Below are 22,950 nucleotides of genomic sequence, written 5' to 3'. Positions count from 1 at the left end.
GGCAAGTGGCAAGATTTCATTCTCTTTTATGGCTGAGTAATATTCCATTTTATTTATATATCACATCTTCTTTATCCATTCATCTAGCAATTGATGCTTAGGTTGCTTCCATATCTTTGCTATTGTAAGTACTGCTGCACTGAACATATACCTTTTTGAATTTGTTTTATGCTGTCTTTGGAAGAATACCCAGAGATGGGATTGCTGGACTGTATGGTAGTTCTGTCAAACTACTTGGGAACACAGAAGAAGCACTCTGTTCTGGAGTCTGTCAGCTCCCTCATCATGCTTGCAAGTGCCTGGATAAGGGATTCCATGCACAGTGGAGAATGACTAGTAAATACCTAGATGCACTTTGGATTTGGACTCTGTCAGAAGAGTGATTATATTGGTATCTGCAAATACATACTGCCACATCAGCCTATCCATTGGCACCTGCTGAGGCTGTTTTATCTGGAATCATCCATCTGAGTACTTTGTACTTTTGTGCATATGCATTTGTCTTGGAACCAAGTTTATAGAAGTCTTGTGATGACAGATTCCACAGTTCTCTGAGGAGGGCCTCTGGGTGTGTTGCAAATGCAGGCTGTCCCCAGCTCTGGTCTCTGGCTCTGTCACAAGAAGCAGATTGTTGACTCTCTCCCAGCTGCTTCTTGCCACTTGCAATTTGTGCTTTCTACCAAAATCACTCTGTTCTGAACAAGCCAGTCACCTCACTGTGGTGAGGAGGTTGTGTGTCTGCTGAATGTTTCATTTACCATCTGGCTGGCAGCAAAGCACAGAACATACTTATGGGCCAGTAATGCTCGAGACCATCACATACCAGTCCTGAAAAGGTCACTGGCTTCTCCTTATGCCTGACTGGCACCAGCAATCCCTCACACAGGTCCTGTGCTATTCCTTTGAGGCCTTGGGAAGGAGGGCTCTGTGCTGTGAAGCAGCTCAAGGAGGTTTCTATCTTTTGAACCAGGCATGAGGGGAGCCTCCAGGCATTTTCTAAGAAGAGGGGCATTTCGCCATCTCATTTCTTCTGCCTTCCTGAAGCCCATATGAGTTAGCAGGAAAGCACCTTTCATGGGTTTGAGGAAATCTGTGACTGTACTTCTGCTATCAGTAGGGGCTCAATCAATGTGACTTCCCTTTCCCCCACTTCACCAGCCAGATTCTCTCCTTTGGAAAGGGGGGATTTAGTAGCTCTTTCCCTTGCTCAGGGGACAACATCCAATCAGGGTTTGACAGTGTTTCTGTTTTTAGCAGTCCTCTTTGAGATGAAGATACTTCCAAGAGGTCTCTCACTTTGGATTTTTCTTTTTTTTCCTTTTTTTTATTGAGATCTTAATCAGCCAGTTATTCCTTCACTGAAGATAGATGTTCCTTAACAGATACCCAGGAGGGATGTGGTATATGGAAAGAGTACTGGACTTGGAGTCAGAAGCCCTCTACTACTTTTACTTATTAATGTTTGCCTTAAATACAGTTTCCTCATCTGGAAAATGGGCATGATAATAACTTACCTTATGGGGTGGTTGTGAAGATTAAGACAAGATATGTGTGAACAGTGCTCTGTGGATTGAACAGTACTTGTATACCTTACCTGCCTTAGAAGTCTAGGTGGTCAAACAAGACACATCGCTATTCTGCATAGTTTTACTTGGTTACTTATATAAATTGTATAGAGAACTGATACTTATCCCTTTAAGTAATAAAACATTAAAAATGTATATTTAGTCCTTGGGCTACAGAAGAGTTAGGTTCCTCAATATATGCTATAAAATATGTATAGTTATGAACTGGAAATGAAACACCATAATTAATTACCTAAATAAAAGTGTTAAGTACTATGAAAACTAACATTTGTTGAATGCTTACCACAGACTCAGTACCAAGCTTTACAAATGGTATTTCATCTAATCTTCACAACAACCCTATGAGGTAGATACTACATTTTACAGATGAGGTTACTGAGATATAGAAACTTAAGCAACTTGCCCCGATTCACAAAACTAGTAAATGGCAGATCTAGAATTGAAACCCAAGCCTGTCTGGTTACCTGGGTATAACCATCATGCTCTATTGCTTCCCTAATCAACGTATCTCCTACTGAGCATCCTTTTAAAGAGCAGGAAGGGGGGCTTTCCTGGTGGCACAGTGGTTGAGAGTCCGCCTGCCGATGCAGGGGACACGGGTTCGTGCCCCGGTCCGGGAAGATCCCACATGCCGTGGAGCGGCTGGGCCTGTGAGCCATGGCCGCTGAGCCTGCGTGTCCGGAGCCTGTGCTCCACAACGGGAGAGGCCACAACAGTGAGAGGCCTGCGTACCACAAAAAAATAAAGAAAGAAAGAAAATAATAATACAGAGCAGGAAGCCAAATGTTTTACCGCATCTCCACTCGCAGGCAACATAGTGTTATTTATGTAAAATACACAAAACTAAGAAATGGCTCTGAGTGAGCAAAAGAAAGGTGGTGGTTGATAACATTCCTGCTTTCACTACATGGTGAAAGTAGTCCCGTACCTTGATGATCCTTTCATTTTTGTTCAATAGGAAACACCTACAACTAGTATATGTAGCTCAAGAATTTTGTGTGTGTGTGTGTGTGTGTGTGTGTGTGCGTGCATGTTTTTATATTTGTTCCATTAAGGGAAAATCTTCCTCCTACGGTATTGCTCTCTTCCCTATGGCCATAAACCATAAAGGATGGCCATTTTTCTGATGATGAAGGATCATCATCGTGAATGTCAAAGGTTGAGTTATGTTTAGTATGTTGTGCTCAAAGCCTACTAGTGTAAGGCTGGGCTGAGGTGTAATTTTTTAAAAAATAAATTTACTTATTTTACTTAATTTATTTTTGGCTGTGTTGGGTCTTTGTTGCTGTGCGTGGGGTTTCTCTAGTTGTTGAGAGCGGGGGCTACTCTTTGTTGCGGTGCATGGGCCTCTTACTGTGGTGGCCTCTCTCATCGTGGAGCACGGGCTCTAGGCACGTGGGCTCAGTAGTTGTGGCTCACAGGCTCTAGAGCGCAGGCCCAGTAGTTGTAGCGCACGGGGCCCAGCCGCTCTGCAGCATGGGGGATCTTCCTGGACCAGGGCTCGAACTCGTGTCCCCCTGCATTGGCAGGTGGACTCTCAACCACTGTGCCACCAGGGAAGCCCTGAGGTGTAATTATTATCCCTCTTTTACAGATTGGGAAACGGGCTTAGAGTACCTACAAGACTAGCTCAGGTCACAAAGCAGGATGGCAACCAGTGTGAAGCCCATATTTTAGCACAACAAAGTGAATTATTTTTAAAATTAAAAATAATAATAATTTGAATTTCAAAAGTATAACATTAAGAAGTATTCATTATAAAAATTCAGATGTTACAGATGAACTGGGTAAGAAGTTCAGCAGTTGATCACTACCCTTAATCACCGTTCTTTTCCCAAAGAAAGCCTATGGTTAATAGTTTCATGTGTATTTCTTCTCAGATTTTATTGTCTGTGTGACTCATCTAAGGATTTTGTTACAATGCAGATTCTGATTCAGTAGATGTGGGATGGGCCTAATACTCTGCGTTTCTAATAAGCACCCAACTGGTCCATGGACCACACTTTGAGTACAAGGTCATAGGGCATGTGCATTTTAAATTTCATCATTACTGCCAAACTGCATTCCAAAGTGATTGTACCAGTTACACTTTCATCAACAGGATATACGAGTACTTATTTCTCTTATACTCTCTCTTTAATACTTGAAAATCATCTCCTTAAATTTGTTGATCTGATAGGTGAGATATGGTGCCTATATTTTTAAAATGTATTTCCTGATTTTTTTTTAACATCTTCATTGGAGTATAATTTTTTACATTGTTGATTTTTTTTTTAACATCTTCATTGGAGTATAATTTTTTTACATTGTTGTGTTTGTATTTCCTGATTTTTAACAAATTTATGCATCCTTTCACATGTGTATTGGAGATTTATACTTTCTCTTTAGTTAACTCCTTGTTCATATTTTTGACCCATTTTCCATTTGGATACTTTTGCCTCTGTATTTTGTTGGTTTATATGAATTCTTTATATATTCTGCATATCAATCCTTGGTCTACTAACTATCTTGCAAATATTTTCCTCTAGGCCTAAAGAACAAATTCCACCCAGCAGAGCTGTCCAGTGATTGAATGGAAGCAGAGCTGTTCGGAAGTTGCCTGATCACTTATTTGGGAGGAATTTGGTGTGTCTATCAACTGCTTGTGCCTTTCTCTTTCATATTAATATAGTATATCAGTTAAGAGCTTATCAGACTGTGTTACAGTTGTTTATCGGCCTCTTCCCCTAAACAATGATCTCCTTGAGGGAACGGGTGCAGGTCTGTAAGTCATCTCTGTGTTACCAGCAGCCAGCATTGGGTCTAGCACAGAACAGGCACTCAGAAATACTTAGTGGATGAATAAGTAGACAGATGGTTAGATTCCAGTGAGTGTCTGCCCTGTGATTCAGCTAGGAGTTGCTTTGGGTCCTTCAACAAGGTGAAAGAGGAGGAGCCAAGAGTCAGTTTCTAGGACCTTTTTCTCCTAGTTAGAGGAAAGTTCTTTCTGGGTGGCTTATCTCTCTTTTTGTTGACCTTTCACATACCTTGGTGCTCAGAGATGGTAAAGATAACAATAGCCAATACTTATATAGTGCCTTCAATGTGCTTTATATACATGAGTTCATCTGATGCTCACAACATCCCTGTTAGGAGGAGGTAGGTATTATTATTATTACCATTTTACAGATTAAGAGACCAAGGCACAGAGAGGTTAAGTAATTTGCCCAAGATCATACTAGTACGTGGCAGACCTGGAATATGAATCCAGCTCTCTGGATTCCTTAGTCTATGCTCAAGAGACATGTGAAAAATACTAGGCCTGACACAATGTGAGTACTAAACAAATATTCCTCACTTTGTTCACCATCCAGCCCTCAGAAGTGTGCCTTTTCTGTCAATAGCATCTCACTCCTGTGGCTTGGCAGAATCCAGTCTTGGACCTATTGTTTCTCTTCAGCCTTTGTCTCTGAAACTTGCATCCCTCCCTGCTGGAAGCCCTGCTAGTAATCCCTGTTATCCTAGGGATCTGGAAAACCCACTTCCCATGCAGCCAGCCCAGGGACTGAGACCTTCCACTGTCAAGGCTCATTTTCCCTTGTAGCCCCCAAATCCCAGTTGGCACCTCTGGCCCCAAGGCTTTGCATAGTGCTGCCATCTGGTGGGTATAGTTGACCACTGACACCACTCTCTGATGAGTGACTTGCCATTGGCCAAGATTGGTCCCCTGCTCCTCTTTAGCCCTCAAGTCAGGGTACCCCATTCAGAATGTAATCAACTAGGAGTTAAATTCCATGAATGACTGGCTTTTCCAACCCTGGTATCAGAGATATTCTGAATGTAGCCAGTATCGGTGGGATGATAGAGTGGCTATACTTGTGGGTAATAAGTCCTACTTGCCCGCCCCCCAAATCACCTCAAGAGGGCAGCTGTCTACCCCGTGTAAAAGATGGGTAAAATCCAAAGGTTGTGCTGCAAAGACCCTATCAAGGATCTCTAGCCACTTGTGTAGATTCTTCAAGGTACCCACTTTCCTCTTGCAGCAGTAGGAGACCCTAGGTTCAGATTCTTGGCATAAGTTTAAAGAAATATATTGTACTAGAGTCTCTGCTAGGCCCTTTCACATCCATTATCTGATCACAGTGATCCCCTGATGACTTTTAGCAGCTTTCCAGGCTCAGAAAAGAGGGCCATCTTGGGACTGTGAGACTTAGTTTATATCCACATGTTTGCAGTAAACTGGGCAGGGCCCAGGGCAACTGGTCACTCAGACAGAACCTCAGGGGCTCAATAATTACTTATTGGATCGAATGTCATTGAAATGAGGGTCAAAGAAATCAATCTTTACCCAGGCATTATTTATAGGAGGGCTTCCATAGAGGCTAACTCTTTTCTGTCCTCGTGACTGTGAAATCTTTCTGAGTTAAGTCTTTGTGTTCCCATCCAATTCACTTGTTTAAAAACAAGGAATTAGGGGTCTTGAGTGGGAATTAGGGGGTCCTGGGGGCAAAAGTCCCTGAAACCAGCTGTCCATTTGAACATCCTATCAACCTATGCAGATCACTGCCCTGCTGATGGTGAAGACAGACATTATAAATAGAAAGTCAATGTGCTGGAGCTCAGCTAGGCAAGACAAGCACCTTGCTGCCTGAAGTTTTAGTTCCTTTTAACTTCCATTAGGGGAGAGAGAACTGCTGTTGGTCGGTGGGGAAACAAAGTATTGCTAAACAGCAAATGGAGTTCAAGGAACCCCATAGAGTTCACCATATCCTGGAAGGAAACCTCACATGCCTGAGCACCCACTATGCATCCTGCACTAATGAAACCCTTTCTGGTGCATTCTCTCTTTTAATCTTCACAACCAGTTCTTCAGCAAGTATTGTTTCCATTTGACATAAGGGGAAACTGAACCCCATTGGTGTTTTGAAACTCGTCCAAGCTCACATAATTAATAAGTAGTGGATGTGGGATTAGAGTCGTGGAGACTGGCTGCACCTCCAGTGAATATTCTTTGAACTGCTCAGCTCCACCTTGTGACCTTTCAGAGAGAAGAGCCTGTTCCTCATTCTTCTTTTGTTGCATTCAGTCCCTTCACAATTATATGATAGGACCAGCCGGACCAAAATATAAGGTCACACAATTCACTTTTTCTCCTTGAACCTTATTTTTAAACTTTTTTTTTTCCATTAAGAATGTGAAAAATGAGTGTTGCTCCTGTCTGTCCAGCCTTGTGTGTGGTGGTTTAGGAAGATCCTGGGAAGAGCTGAACTTCCAGGCCTCCTCCTGGGAGAGAGTTTGGAACAGAAGGAATAATTAGACCTTTGCTATTAGCTGTACTCAAGGCCATTGCTTGTAAATGCATCCAATCAGAAGAAAGTCCAGATCCTCCATTTGTGACCTGATTATACTTCCAGAGGAAAAGAAAGGGAGAGCAAGTTTTATTCCCTCATGGATGCAGATTTCTGTACCTTGACTTTTTTTCAGAAATAGTTTGTACTTTCTTTTCGCATACATATTGACTCATACATACTATCCTCCTCTACTCTATCCGACACACAGCTATTGTTCTCTTTCCCAGCTATGGGTAAAGAGAAATCTTCCAAGATCTCTAGTTGGTGTCTGTTTTCACAGCATCTTTTGGGAGTTATTGTAAGCAAAGCACTGGCTGATGGCCATAAAGTGCCCCTTCATTGGTTTTGTGCCTCCTGTCTTTCACCAGGGCAGTTCTCTGAATCCGGAAGACATCGCATGAGGGAGCCACCTTGGGTACCAGGACCACGGCTGGTTGGAGTGCTGGCACACAAAGCGACATTCTTCAGGACAGGAAGATGCACTCCACAGATAGAGAAGAGGATAGAAATCTGTGTTTTTAAAAGTCTTTGTTTGAAGGAATTTTATTCAGGTTCTGAGAAGAAGTGAGTGTTCAGCAGAAGGGGATACCAGGAATAAATATTTGCTCTAATAACAAACAAAGTAGTGTCTGTCACTGGAGTCCAGCCATGCCCCTCTACTGTCAGGCACAGTTCTCTCCTCCCTAACATCAATCACAAACAGCATGTACAGGGACTTAACAGTTCACAGAGAGCTTAAACCCCCAGGGATATTTCTGTGCAGGATCTCTATACATATTGGGATGAGCCTGGTCCCACATAAATGACAACCGGGGTTACAAGACACAGTTTGTCCTGGGAGCCTCACAGACTTTAAAAAATCTAGCCAGGGGCCAAAATCTTTGAGGGGGATGGTAGTGGTGGTGGTCCAGAATATTTTAAGAGAGTCCTAACAGGGCTGGCTCCTTTGACAGCTGCCGAGTCTGGAGATATCCAGGAAGCCGGCTGACAGGGTGGAGGTCGAAGTGAGGCCAAAGAAGAAGTGGACGCCCACGGGGCCTGATCAAGGGCAAGACAGGACAGGCGATCCGGCCCATGCTTCCCTGGCCTCTCTGCGTCCTGGCAACCAGAAAAAGGGCCGAGGAGCCGGCCGGTGGGATCAGCGCGAGAAGCCCCGCGGCCGGGTGGAGTGAGGAGCGCTGAACCGAGCGACCTCCGGAAGACTGGAGGTTCCTGCGCAAGAGCAAGAGGTGGAATCCCCCTAGAGGTGGAATCTGCCGACCTAAGGCTGGGACTGGCGGCGCGCCCTCCCCGGGAGCCTCTGGTCCAAGGCAGCCAGCGCGGGCGCGGGCGGAGAATGTGGAGCGTCCCTGGAGGGCGGGGGCCAAGGGCGGCCAGCAGGTGGGGCCGGGGGGCCGGACTCCGCCCCCCGCGCCCTCCCAGTTGGTCTGCGACCGCCCAGCCCCGGCCCCTCTCCCGAGCCGGAGCGCGATTGGTGGCGGCGCTTGTCGCTCGGAGGGGGCCGGGCCGCTGTGTCCGCGGCTCTCCGTGCCGCCGCTGCCACCGCCGCTGTCCTAGCAGCGCGGGCCGGTCGGACCGCTAAGGCAGTCGGCGCCCGGCGATGGGAAGCGGCGCGGCCGCGGACACAGGCTGTGGCAAAGTTTCCCAGACGTGCGTATCAGGGCGCGCGGCCGCAGACCACCCGCGACTGCTCCGAGAAGGGCTTGGAGATTTTTAATTTGGAAGAAAAAAATCCACCTCATTTCCTTTGTCAAGCTCTCTCTCCGGGCGACCAGCGGCGGGAGCTCCAAACTTGGGCACCGCGGCTCCACCGCCAGCGGTCCGGGCTTTGGAGAACGTCGGGACTTAGGTGCTCGGGCGCCCGGCGGCCGGAGGCGTGCTAGGGGGTGTGAGCACAGCACAGGGGAGTCCGGGGTGCGCAAAGAGGAGGGGCCCCCGGGAGCTCTATATGGAGGAGGGAGCCCAGAATGGTGTGCACCAGAAAGACCAAAACTTTGGTGTCCACTTGCGTGATCCTGAGCGGCATGACCAACATCATTTGTCTGCTCTACGTGGGTTGGGTCACCAACTACATCGCCAGCGTGTATGTGCGGGGACAGGAGCCGGCACCCGACAAGAAGCTGGAGGAAGACAAAGGGGACACCTTGAAGATTATTGAACGGCTGGACCATCTGGAGAATGTCATCAAGCAGCATATCCAAGGTACGGACGCCCCGGGAAACTTGGGCCGCCCACGGGGCCAGGGAGTGCCCAGAGCGGTGCGGGGTGCGCTGGGGCTGGTAGGCATCTCTCGAGCGACTGCGGGGCTCTGAGTCCGCAGACGCTTGGGGGGCTGCGTGTACGCTCTTGCCTGAGAGCGGGACCCTCAGTGTCTGCGGCCCTGCGCGCTTCTCCAGGGCACACGTGTGTGCGCGGGGCTCCACGAGCGGGTGTGTGCAGCTCGCTGGCGGCGTGGTGGCGCGCTGCGCACGAGTCCCAGTGTGCGTGTGGCTACTGGCTGGTTGCTCGAGGGGTTGAACACAGGTCCAGTTCAAGGTGTGCGTACGTGTGAATGTTGGTGGGTGTACAAGGGAGAGCGCGCGGGCAATCGAGCTCATCTGGCCGCTGTAGGGCCTACGGCGAGATGCCCGAGCGGCCCCAGCCGTTGCCATTTAGGACCCACAGGCTGCGGGACGAGCCGGAGCTAGGAAGACTGCGCAGCTCCAGCCACGCCGTGAGCGGCCTGTAGCCTGTTGGAAGTGCAGGGGGCTCTGTGGCTAGGAGGGCTGTCTGAACCTTAGCGGTCCCCACTCCCACCACTACCCGCGGGTCCAAGACCCTCTCCAGGAGCAGGTGTTGGCGCGGGGAAGAAGCATGGGAGCTTGGAGCTCTCTTCATGCGGTGGTGCCTCCGGCCAGGACCGCGAGAACCCGCCCCGGGCCGCCGTGAAGGCCATTCCCTCCGGTAGCTCCACTTTCAGGCCCAGGGAGCGGCTGGGGCAGAGCAGACAGACCCGCGCGGGGTAGGTCTGGAGTCTAAGGCTGAGCCGAGTGACTGCGCTCGAGGCCAGGGCTGGGACCAAGGGGAGGATGGGGTACGGAGCGCTCTTCCCAGGCGACCCTGTTCGATGAGCTGTCAGAGGCAGCGGATAGAGTGTTCTGGGCCCTGCCGGCCGTGTGTGCACACACATGCCCGTGTCTCACGTTCACATTTCTCGTTTCTTCGCCTCTGCGCCACCTGTTTTCTATTAGGCATGTTTGCTTTTTAAGGGCAGGGCAGGGCCAGCTGAGCCTAGTTCACCTGTAAACCTGGCAGGCCTGCTAGGCTCTGGTTTCAGCACCCGGCAGACCTTGGCACCGTCATCTGGTTGAATATTTCTCCCCCAGGAGCACTCTCTTTTGTTGACACATGGGTGTCAGGATCCAACCCTTGCATCCGCTGCCCCTGCCGTCGTGGGGACAGCTGCTCTCTCTACATTTGGTTTGTTTCCCCACGTGTACAGAATAGTTCCTTCCCAGGGGGAGGTTCAGGTGAGTGCAGGAGAGGTATGCGTATCCATGGTGCTTCCTGACTGACGACTTCAAGTCAAGTTCATGGCTCTGACACTTCCCCAGAAAAGGACACCGTTCACAGCTCTCCTTCATACCTGCCTCTGCCTCTCAGCCTGCCACTGGGCTTGCGTGGCAGACCAATTTATCTATCTGATGGTGCCTGTTGCTGTGTTTCTTGTCCTTTTCCATCCCATGGGTCCAGATTGACAGTCAGCAATAGAAGTGCAGTGTTTGCTCCAGGGTGATTCAGAATGTTCCCAGGGAGACACAGGCCATACCTTACTTTGACATTTCCAGTTTGCCCACAGATTTTAAGAGATTTTCATTCACAGATTCTGTGTGTGTGTGTGTGTGTGTGTGTGTGTGTGTGTGTGTGTGTGTGTGTTTATGTTTCTGGAAAATGATTCTCTTGTGCTTTCTGATCTGGTCAGGGAGGAGGTGAGCAAGGTACTACTTTGGGAAGCAGTGAGGAGACATTATTAACCCATGAACTCATCCCAGAGTGCCCCCCTATCATGTAGAATGTGGACCGTGTCACATGATTTATAAGGCTGTACATGAAAATGAGTGCAATGTGGAAGTTGAAAGGAAGCCTTGTGCTTTTGCTCCCAAGAAATCTTATAGCTGTGCCTTGTTCGGAACTTTCAAATAAATACCTGAAAAAATTGAGAGAGACGGGAAAATAAGAGGAAGCAGGATTCTTAAAACATGTGTCGCTCCAGTTCTCTTGTGTATGTGCGATGACTGTGTTATGAGTCCCGTAGATATTCAGAAATGACCAGATTCTCAGGCGGAAAGGCAGAAGCCACAACCCCTAGCGGCTTGGGGAAGGGTCAATGATTTGGGAAAGACTAGCCGTGAAGCAGGGGGAGGGCAGAGGGTGCTTGGCTGGTTGTGCCATGATGGCATAGCCATGACTAGTGACAGCTCCCCTGGTGGTGCTGGAGCCATCCCTGAGCTAGTATTTGGGGAATTTAAATTTAGGGATTTACCTGCTTAAGTAAGGGGTCTACTATGTTTGGGACTGGCCAAGTGCAGCTCTCTGAAGGCAGAGGGTGGGAAAGGAATAGATCAAAGGCTCGTCCTTGACGTTACGGGCTGATCGTATGTATTCCACTGTCAAGTTTCCTCTAGTTAGTAGAGCATTTTGAGCCATCCGGTTTACCCTGCTGAGCCGAGGGGGAATAGGGATGATAATAATAGCTAAAAATTATATAGCAGCTGCATTATTTTAAATGCTTTACGTATAACGAATTATTTAATCCTTCTCACCCTACGAGGTAGGTATATTAGCTCCGTTTTACAGACGGAGAGGTTATATGATTTGCCTAAGGTGCAGGGATTTAAACCCAGCTAATGCTGCTTCAGGATCTGTGTTCTTAACCACATACTGTACTGTCTCTTCAGAGGGCCAGAGGGTCCCAGGGGCAGCAGTGCTCTCCTGGAGTCACTTGACGGTGGGAGTGGGTGTCAGACTTAAGAGACTTCAGAGGGTGGCTGAGGGATGATGGAGTCATAGCCTTTCCACTTGGAGACTCTTCCATAGTTAAACTCAGGAATCTCTGGGTTTTGTTTTGTTTCATGCCAAAAGGCAGAGGTTACATTCACTTAAAAAGTGTTCGTGGAACACCCAGGACAGCTCCTGGCACATTCCTCAGAGAGTACGTGTTGGATGGACGAGTGGATGAATGAATGGGTACACAGTGAGGGTCCCCAGTGCACACTGGTTAGTCAATAATAAAAGCATTTCCATTCTCAAATGACTGTTTTGCTTTGGAGGCTCGCACAGGCTCCTCTTTGCTTTGGAAGGGAAGTTGTCTCGGAAGCTGCAAATGTCACAGAATGTTCTGCTGGATGCTCCATAGGACTTGCAATTAGAAGAGGCTTTGGAGCGTCACCCTAAAGCTACATTCCAGTCATGACTGAAAAGTTTATTTTCCTCTTGGGGGTTGCAGTGGTAGTTCATTTTAATTTGTTTTCTGATTGAATGATTTAATTAGATGGTGTTTGGGTATCTCTTGGGAATGGAAATTGCAGTTTTGATAATTTTTTTTTTTTAACCAGATAGATGGTAAATGAGAGGGTGGATAACTCCAGATTTTAAAAAGAGCATCCTGATAGATTGGAAACACAAAATAAGTGTTAGTACACGTGTGGTCTTAGGAGGAGAAAGATGGGATTGCTGCAGGTGGTGCAGTGGGTTAAGTAGAAAGTGCCGAAGGAGGCTGAAGTGTTGCAGAGCTTAAGAAATGGAAATGTGGGTTCACTTCTTATTGTGGAAGTCCAGTAGAAACCAAAACAACATCTTTTTTTTTTTAATTTTATTTATTTATTTTTGGCTGTGTTGGGTCTTCTTTTCTGTGCGTGGGCTTTCTCTAGCTGCGGCGAGTGGGGGCCACTCTTCATCGCGGTGTGCGGGCCTCTCACCGTCGCGGCCTCTCTTGTTGCGGAGCACAAGCTCCAGACGCGCAGGCTCAGTAGTTGTGGCTCATGGGCCTAGTTGCTCCGCGGCGTGTGAGATCTTCCCAGACCAGGGCTCGAACCCGTGTCCCCGGCATTGGCAGGCAGATTCTCAACCACTGCGCCACCAGGGAAGCCCCTCTTTTTTTTGATGAGTATCTTTTTGAATCTGTAAAAGAATGTGCCAATATTGAAGAAAATATTTTAACATGTATAAAATTGCCTCTAATTCATTCTAACCTAAAACACCTGTTTTGTATTTTGAGCATTGCCTTCTAGTTTTGTCCATCTGCCTCCGTATTTAAAAACGAAGGTGTAGTCGTGGTTTACATGTAATTTAATATTCTGCTTTCCTCAGTTTGCTTTTTGTTAGAAGCAGTTTTTCCATATTTGCTACATAGTTTATCGATTTAATCCTTATTTATTGGAGACCTAGTATGTGCCAGGCAACACATTGGGGAGGTGAAATTGGATGCAGTGGTGAATCAAGGCACTCCGGGCCCCTGTTGTAGTGAACTCGTTTTTAAAGGACGATAGAATCCCTCTTATTCAACACAGTTGGGATTTAAGTTAGTTTATTAAGAAACTGGTTAAAGAGGAGAATAAAATAAAATATTACATACATACATTAAATATTTTGTTTTAATATTATTCAGAATATGCATTTATTTGTCAGCCTTTTGATGTAAGGCCAAGGCTTTGTCTTTGGGCTGGGTCTGCCCATTGCCTTTCTGATCATCTTCCTTGAATGAACCACTCCCATAAGGTGCTGTTTACGAAGTCTGACTTCTAGTTCTGTTTTCTTTAACATTCACTGAGAACTTGAAGATGCTTATGAAGCAGTGTAGTAGCCTAAATTTTTATGACTTTTGTCTGGTCTTTTGCAGTGATTTTGTTCACGAGTAATTTGACTGCTAGTTATGTGACTAACCTTATAAGTCTTTCCAAGGCTTTAAATTAATTTTCTTAGGAACGACTCTCATCTTTTTAGCAATGATATTCCATTGGTTTATATAATATGTAATTAAATTATGCTGTTACAATGATAAGTACCAAGAGTCTAAACACATTTGGAAACAAACCCAGTGGACTCTTGGTAGGAGTATTGCTCAGTTGTTAGCAGGAGATGTGAATGGGGTGGGAGAGAGAAGCTGACACAGAGGGACACAGGCATCCTGGTTTTGTTTTGCTTTTCATGGAGAGAATGAAAGCATGCTTCATCTGGAGAGGCGATTAAGTGGAGGATATTTAAAGAGAAATTTTACTGTATTTTTAGTGACTGCATAATATTGCACCATCAATATACCATTATCGATTTAACCACTTGCCTGTTACTTAACATTTGCTTTTCTATTATAATTAACGCAGAAATAAACATCTTCACTTCACCGTGTTCTTCTTCTGAACGATTTTAATGATGTATTTCCAGAAGTGGGATTACTGCTGATTCAAAGAATATGAACATTTTTGTGAAAGATTGTTTTTCAAGAGGAAAATCTTTCTATACAGCCGATAGCAATGTATTATTGTTCCTGTTTCACGGAGGCTGGCCAGCATTGGGTGCTGTCCTTCAACTTTTTCTGGGCAGATGTAACCACTGTCAAATGTTCTATTCTTTTGCTTTGTACTTCTTTGATTACTGTAGAACTTAGTATCTTCCCCCCAGCCCTATATTTGTTTTAACCTCGTATTGGTGTCTTTTGCCAGCTTTTCCTCTTGGGATATCAGTGTTTGCGATTTGTGTGTTTTATATATATGTTTTATTTCCAGATATCATTAATTAATTAATGAAATATATGTTATGCCTGCGTTCTATTTTATATACATAAATTTTGCTTTACACATATACCTTAGGATAGTGATTTTCAAACTGTCCCCAAGAGCCCCAAGCTTCTGGAAGGTTTGTCCTGGGACTTAAGAAATAAAAGGGTTGGGCTTTCCTGGTAGCACAGTGGTTAAGAATCAACCTGCCGATGCAGGGGACACAGGTTCGGGCCCTGGTCCGGGAAGATCCCACATGCCGCGGAGCAACTAAGTCTGTGCACCACAACTACTGAGCCTGTGCTCTAGAGCCCGCGAGCCACAACTACTGAGCCCGCGTGCCACAAGTACTGAAGCCTGTGCACCTGGAGCCTGTGCTCCGCAGCAAGAGAAGCCACCACGGTGAGAAGCCCGTGCACCACAACAAAGAGTAGCCCCTGCTAGCCGCAACTAGAGAAAGCCCGCGCACAGCAACGAAGACCCAACACAGCCAAAAATAAATAAATAAAATAAATTAATTAAAAAATAAAAAAGGAAATAAAAGGGTCAAGTGAGGTCTCTTGGACCCCGCCGGTACCCATTCTCTCCCCTCCATGCAACCAATGCTGTTCCTGTTTCATCTGTCTTATATTTGGAATTCTGTAAAATATTTCATTTTTAAAAGGGCTATGCTTTCTTTTTAAAGAAAGGGTTGCAAATCATTGTTTTGGGAGAAAGGAAACATCAGAGTGTTAGGTTTTTGTGAGGGATGATGGTAGCATAAAGAATTCAAGAGAGTAAACAAATCTAAAAGGAAATTGAATTCCTGGGTGATGTTCTTGTAACATCTATTTACCCTTCTGAATACCATGATTGATAGTGTATTACATTATATGACTAATTTCTAAATCCATTATCTTACTTCATTTAGTCAAGATCATTCCAACAATGGGAGAAATGGATTATTAACTGCTTTTGTTTCCTAAAATTTTATTAGGCATGTTATGTGCATATTAATGTACATCAGGCCAGTAACAGTAGGTTGCCTCACCAAGAGTACAAACGCATATATGGTTCCTAAAAATCAGAAAATATCCAAGGCCTGGATGTTGGGAGTTTTTTTTTTTTTTTTTTCTGTCCCCTATGGCTTTTGGATGTCACTAAGAATTGGCTCGTGTCCTTCTCATCTGATTCCTGACTTGGCAGGGTTGTAAAGAAGAGGATATGATGTTTGCTAAATGCTTGGAGATTATCTGAGGAAAGGGTGTCATTTAAAGAGTAAACCTATTTGTCCTTCAGAATGAACTGTGGCATGTAAAATTATATTAGTAACAGAGATTGATATTTTGAGAGAGTTCAATAGCAAAATTTAGAGATTGAGCCCAATTATCTTTATTAATAGCCCAGGACCACATCTACATGGAATAGAAAAGCCTTGCCAAAGAATACAACTTTTTCGCGTGGCCAGAGAATTTTCATTTTTATCCAGCAGTGTGTAGGCTGTAAAATAAATGAATTCCACATCCTTTCCCACTCACTTGACATAAATTGTTATTTGCCCTTGATAAGTAGGTTGATATAGAATCTCAAGGAGAATTCAGAATGAAATGCCGGAGAGCCACAGTCTGGTTTTCTGGTTTGTGAGGGCCTTGAAGTTCAGCTTCAGTTACTTGGGTTTGGCTGGTCTGTGTTTTTGCAAAGATGCTCATGGGATCCAGAGACACATACAGGGTTACTGGAACATCTTCATTACCATCCTATAGGATTTCTGACTTAACTTGGAAAGCTGAATGGGCTACTGCTTTGATTTGGCGCTTGGGGGTCTCTTTATTTTTCGTTGCTTGGGTTCAATTCTGGAGACTAGGACAGATAGGCTGCCCTGTGAGAAGCATGTAGGAGGGCAGTCCAGATGGAGGTGATATTGCACAGAATGTCCTTTGGGGAAACACCAAGCTGAATATGAGTGATGAATGTAGTCAGGAGGCACCAAGGTGGAATTTTGGGAGAGAGAGGATTATGCATGAAGTGGGAGGGGCAGAAGTCTATAAATGTGGGACGGGCACTGTGGTGGAAAGCAAGGGGCAGAGTGGGTTAGGTCTGCTGGTTGATGGTCTAGATTCTATGAATGGTGGGTTGCACTTTTTATGCTGGCCTTGAAAGTCTCCCTAGGGCTGGAGCGTCTTGAATTCTGCAGAGATTTGATTATTCCATTGTGCCTACAGTTGTCATCTTATCAAATCTCACATTGCCTTCGGGGTCAGAGTTTAGTGCCATTCCACAATGCAATGCTTGAGCACAGGCATTTTCAATATTTCCCCCCTCCTCACACACATGCCTTCACATGCAGGGCACACGCCCCAGGGCAGGGCCAGGATGATGCGTGTCCTAACATGTTGTGTTCATTTGCACTCCATCCCTTTTTCTCCCACCTACAAAAGCATATTAATATGCAAGAGAATCTGATAACCTTGAAATTCCTTCAATTTATAGTTAACCTTAATCATTCATACGCTTTGGTGCTTAAATTATTGTTAATAACAAATTACCACACAAATGTTCCAACATCCAATATGTTGTGACAGCAACTGGGAACAGCTGCTGTTCTAGAATCTTCTGTGTGGGTCTATGTACTCTTTATGGACCCAGCTGAATGCGGCCAACTGGAGCTTTAAGCAAGAGGATTCCTGATTATATGAACACTAATGCTTTGGTAGTTTTTTCTGGCTACACAATTATAGATTAAAATACGTTGCTAGGACAGACCCTCCCAGTCAGTGGGTATGCATTTCTGAGATGTAGTTCTCTTTCACTGTCCAACATTCAGTTTCAGTTTTGTGAAGGTTTGCTTTGGGGAGATGAAGCTGCCCTTAACGATGCCAGTGGAAAGCCTTAAGTGTCCAGCCCCAGTGAGATAGTGACAGACTTCCTCTATGATGGCATTGCTAACATGGTCCTGGAGCTGGCAGACATACCTTGTTGGGCTATGTTTGTTATCACTGTCCTTTATAAGACAAAAATGGTGTTTGGAGAGATCCAGAGAAGTGGCATCAGCACCCATCTCCTCAGGACAGATGAGAACAATGGAAAATGATGCCCAAAGAGGAGGCTTAGGCTAACTCTTTGGCATGAATGGGTTCACTCCACCAGTGTCCAGAGTTTAAGATTCTGAGTGGAGCACCTTAAGTGGAGCACATCTTAAGCTCTGGTACCTTGTTCAGCTTCACTGGTCTGACTTGCACACCCATCTGTGGCCCCTGGGGACTTAGAGTGAAAGGCAGCTGAGATCCTGGAGGAGAGGGAAGGCAATTCAGGGACCTGGGCAGGACAGGGTTTGAAACTTGCGCTTTTAAGTGTCATGCTAGTGGCATATGAGGACTTAGGAGAACAGTACAGAATTGCTTGGGCCAGTGATTATAGGAGTTAGAAAGCTAAGGAGAGATTTAAAGCTACAGAAATGCCAAATGAGAATCTTAGCCAAACCCTTGATTTATTTTAAGAGCAACAGGTATGTAACGAATTGAAGCTGGATTGTATCAGAAGGAACGGAGGAAGAGAACTATTCTTGTGTGTCAGGGACTGGGCTAGGTGCGGTCCATGCATGATTGCTTTTTATCTTCACCGCATGGTGAGGGAGAGTTTTAGAGGTGAGAACACTGAGACGTAGCGACTTAGTTTGCCCCAGGTCACAAAGCTGATAGGTGGGGGAGCTAAGAAGGGAAACTGTCTTCAGCATCTGTGCTCTCCCCAGAAGTGAAAAGAAGATGACAGTCTCACAGAGAAGGGGCTGGGAGATCGTTTTATCAACGATTGTGTTCAAGCGGGAGACTGATGGAAAAGGGATCCAGGCAGGTGGCTAGGTCTGTCCTCGTGTAAGTGAGGAACCTTGGGGTTGGGGTGCCAGAGGGAGAAGGCCTTGTTTGGAAGGGGCAGTGAGGTGCCAGCAAGGAGGCTCTGGAAAGCTCTTTCTCTTGGATGATTGTACCCCCACCCCCCACCAGGAACTTGGCCTCGTAGGAAAAGCAGACTGTGTGAGCTGCAGGCCAGAGCTCATTCAGATTCCACACGTGACTTTCGGGCACTTAAAATATGCCAGGCCCAGAGCTGAGTGCTTTCCCGTGCACTGGCACAGTCATGGGGCTCCTGGGGTGACCAACTTGTCCTGTTTGCTCAGGACTTTCACTCTTTTAAAACTGAAATTCTTGGGTCCAAGGAGGCCCCTCAACCCTGGGCAAACCTGGATGGTTGGTCATCCTCATCTTCTCACGTTGGTAACTTCTGTTTAATGGTAACTCCTGGCATCGTGGCAAAAACAGCCCTTCTGATTGCACCACATCTGTGTCTTCTGTTCTCTGCTCTTGAACGGTGACTTTGTCCAAGAGTCGTAAAGAGGACGGTGAGGGTCCCAGCAGCCCCTGCCCTGTTTTCCCTGCCCACACAGGCTGCCTCCTTGTTATTCGTTCTGCCTTAGTCCTCTGTTTTTTTCAGCTGTCTGAGCCTCTCAGGATTTGGAAAGGAATAAAACAATTGCTGTAAAGGAAAGCTCTAATAAAGTGGTCTGGGCACAAAGCATCAACAGCTGTTTATTTGCCCAAAACAGTAGGAGTCCGTATGAATAACCTTGTGAGTTATATGCTGGGAAGTTAAAAGTAAGCAACAATCTTACTTGAGACCCACAGATGTGACTGTATTCCTTTATTGAACTAATCTCTCTTCCTGTTTATGCTGGTGACATTTTCTGTTATCCATGTGGAAGATCCTTTTTGATCTTCGGTTTCAGATTTATTTAGCTCCGGATGGGTAGGGTCCCAGAGCAGAGGGGTTTTCTGGTTTCTCTTTACTGGAGTTATGATGCTTGTGTTTATGTGGTTCCTGCCTCAGAGGATCTCGACGAGTATGACACACTTTGTCTAATTAGTCATCATCATATTTCTCTGATGCAAGAGAAGGAGCCACGGAGGAATGGGAGGGGTGTGGGTGAGGCTTTAGACCTGCCTCTAAGTTCACGGGGCTTGCAGAAGAGTCTTTTAACATTTTAGTTTCTTCCATTTCTAAATCTCAGTTTAATAATAAACTGATCCTCTGATTTGCTTTGTTTTCTAAAAGAGTATATGGAGGAAAGTATAACATGCAGGAATTATGACGTAGACTCTCCAAGTCTATAATTGGGCCAGGCTTTAAAAAAAAACTTATTAGAAGCTGAGGATTTATATTAGAAGGGGAATCCAGTGGAAAATGATGAAAGAGAATTTTATCAATGATTCAAAACTTAGAAAAAAGAACGAGGGAGGAAGGGTTGTAGAAATAGGGCTGAACTCATCTGGAGGAGAGACTGGAAGGGAAAGAAAATTAATATTTGTTGAGCACCTATTATGTGCTAAATACTTTACATGTGATAACTTCATTTTAACTTTGTAAGCAACCCTGGGGGATGATGTCATTACCCCCATTTTACAGATGAGGAAATCAAGTCTCAGTGACTGTAATTAACATGATACAGTTAGTAAGTTACCTTTCTCAAGCCCCTTAGTGAGGGGCTAGGGACCCTCTTGTTTTTCCTGCTCCAGTGATGCTAATTAAGAGAAAACAGGATCATCCCTTTCTCTTAGCAGAAAGGTTGTAGATGAGACTGGAGGAAGGATTCATGAGAGTAGCAGGGCCCTGAGGTGGGTTACCACGCGACTGTTTTGTCAGTGTCCTTCCCTGGAGATGCAGGAGGTCGCTCGTGCCAGGAGCTGATAGGGTGGAGCGCTGTGGAAGGCTGACAGAGGCTCCAGGCCTGGCTTTTCGCAGCCAGCAGTATCAGTTTCCGGAAGACTTAGTGTGAACAAGACCACCTCCTCCACTCACTCAGAACAAAGCTTCACTGGGGGGGTCTTCCAGGCTCAGGGCATGCGGTTGAGTTGGGGGCCATGGGGGGGAGAGGTGCACACAGAGGAAACAGCAGACATGTCCAGGTGTGCCAGGAATTCCCATTTAATCGAGAAAGTAGAATATCTGGGCTCAAGTGTATATAACGCTGGGCCGCTAGTTCTGTGGGCAGATATTGGAGATGGATCCCAAGTCTGGCATTGTTTACTGGGGCCTGGGGTGGAGGCTTGGGATGGTTTGGAGAAACTGCAGACCTGCTTTCAAGTTCCTGTTCCCCCCTCTTGTGGCTTGGGGTTTGACAGTGACCTGGGAGGTACTCCTACCTTCTGTTGGTCACATGCTCAGATTCTTCCCTTCCTTCATCCAATTAGCATTTATTGAGTACCTGGTAAGTGCCGGGGGTCTGTCAGTGGAACGAAGACAAAAACATGAAAGATTTGCAATTAAATGAGGTAGTCAGGTGCTCTCTGATAAGGAAAGACTTGAAGAAAATTAGGTGTGAGCGTTGTCTAGGGGAAGAGTTGCACGTGGAGGAAAGGACCAGTGCAGAGGCCCTGAGGCAGGAATGTACCTGGTGTATGTGTATTGGGAACAGTGTGGCCGGGGCAGAGTGACTGTGGGAGAAAGGGGTGGGGGGTGAGGCCAGAGAGGGGCCAGGTGGGGAGCAGGTTGTACAGGCCTTGGGGGCCACTGTGGGAGAAATGCTCTGGGAGAAAAGGGGAGCCCCTGGAAGGGGTGAGCAGAGGAGCCCAGCTTTTAAAGGCACCAATCCAGGCTGTTATGTGGCTGCTTCCAAGCACCTCTTGTGGGCTTGACACTGTGCCAGCTGTGTCAGGAAACAACAAAATACGTAGGACAGAGTCCTTTGCTTTGAAAAGCTCATCATCAGGCTAGGAAGACAACACAAGAAACAGTTGAGGATCTTTCGCAAAGTAACTAATGTGATGAGGGTTAATGTTGAATTCTGGAGGAGTGCGCCGGTAGAACAGACTTCACTGAGGAACTGGGACTTATGACACATCTTTGAAGAATGAGGAGGATTTAGAGGAGTGGAGTAGGGAAGATTAGGTGAGAGCATGTTCAGGCAGTAAGTAAAACCAACAGTTGCCTGGAAGTGGGAGACCTGAGTCTTGTTGAGCATGGCGAAGTACGAAAAAAAATGTGGAGTGGTTGGAATCAGTGCTGCCGTTTACAGGTTGGGTGACCTTGGGCAAGTCTCTTCACTTCCCTGTGCTCAGTTTCCCTAACCACAGAAATGAGGACGACTGCCCCTTAAACCCTGTAGGATTGTGTGCTGATTAAATGAGGTGAAATTAAATTAAATGAGGTGCTGATTAAATGAGGTACAGGACAGCACCTCACCCTGCCTATCACATGGTGGGCATGGGGGTGGGGAACACATTCTTTTCTTCAGTCTTCCTGCTTTCCCTCTTTCCTTCTTTCCCACCACATTTCCCTCTTGGAGCTGGCACAGAAAATACGGTCAGGAATATATTTTCTCGTTGTAACACCTAGACTGTCAGCCTTGAACCCTTTTTCAGTTCATTTAGACAGGGTGTGTGTGTAAGGACTTCTCCGGTTAAGACGAGGCTGAGATGGTCAGAAGTGAGGTTAGAGGGAAGCCCAGCCTCACGCTGGTGACAGCTTCTCGGCTGAGACATCTAGAGTGTCTCAGTTTGATTTGACTATTGCTCTGAAATTCTAAGCCTGCTGGCCTGGGGACCTGCACTCATTTGTAGAGAAATATTTGTTTTGTAAAACCCACTTGGCATTGCAGGGGGCAGGGGACAATGTCAGGAATGCACTATTTGTAGAAACCTTGGCTGGTGGGAGAGTTACGCAAGGTGTCCAGTTACCTGGCCAGAGATTCTCATTTCCCCAAATCCCTGGTGGAAGAAGAGCCTCCTAGAGGAGAGAAATGTTTTCCTCCATCTCCACCCACCTCCCAGTAGAACTGGAGCTGCAGCAGCCTGTCTTCCTGCTGGGGTGAATTTGATTTAACACAAAGCAATGTGACTTATAATTTCAATTGCAGGCAGGAAGGTGTGATTTAAGCCAGTTGTCAGGAAGATTCAATTTAATCTTTTCTTTCTTTCCCCCCTTACAAAATGTGCATTTTGTTGCATGATATAATTTTAATATACATTCTTTACAACTCAGAAATAGATGTAGTTTCATATTGGGATGGTACACACTACATTTTTTTTTAGTACTTATCTATTTAAAGTCTTTTTTGAAAAAGATCCCTTACTAGCGACAGAAAACTGAGGGATGGTTTTGCTTTTTTACTAGAGAGAATCGTACTAAATCGTTATTAAACTTCCTGGGCAATAAACCATTTCTTGATTAGTGGGAGTTATTTTTGTCCCTTATGAGTAGGGAGATGATAATTGCCTTAACAAGAGAATTAAAATGATTCTTTTATATACCTAAAAC

The 22,950-nt window shown here is 45.8% G+C and overlaps 1 protein-coding gene across 2 annotated transcripts in view; it reads left to right on the top strand.

The window, feature by feature from the left end:
* Positions 1 to 8,690: 8,690 nt before the first annotated feature.
* The window catches only part of GALNT18 (polypeptide N-acetylgalactosaminyltransferase 18), a 360,452-nt gene continuing 346,192 nt past the window's right edge, over positions 8,691 to 22,950 (top strand). Inside the window, exon 1 of one of the 2 annotated variants that reach the window (XM_065881395.1) lies at positions 8,691 to 9,118. In XM_065881395.1, the coding sequence (XP_065737467.1) occupies positions 8,884 to 9,118 (235 nt within the window). In that variant the 5' untranslated portion in view covers positions 8,691 to 8,883. The remainder of the gene's footprint in view (positions 9,119 to 22,950) is intronic. The other variant, XM_065881396.1, reaches the window with a different exon arrangement.

This window comes from Phocoena phocoena, chromosome 8 (assembly GCF_963924675.1).
Source record: "Phocoena phocoena chromosome 8, mPhoPho1.1, whole genome shotgun sequence".
NCBI lineage: Eukaryota > Metazoa > Chordata > Mammalia > Artiodactyla > Phocoenidae > Phocoena > Phocoena phocoena.
The sequence above is the reverse complement of the archived record's forward strand: the minus strand, read 5'-3'. Positions and strand labels throughout refer to the sequence as shown.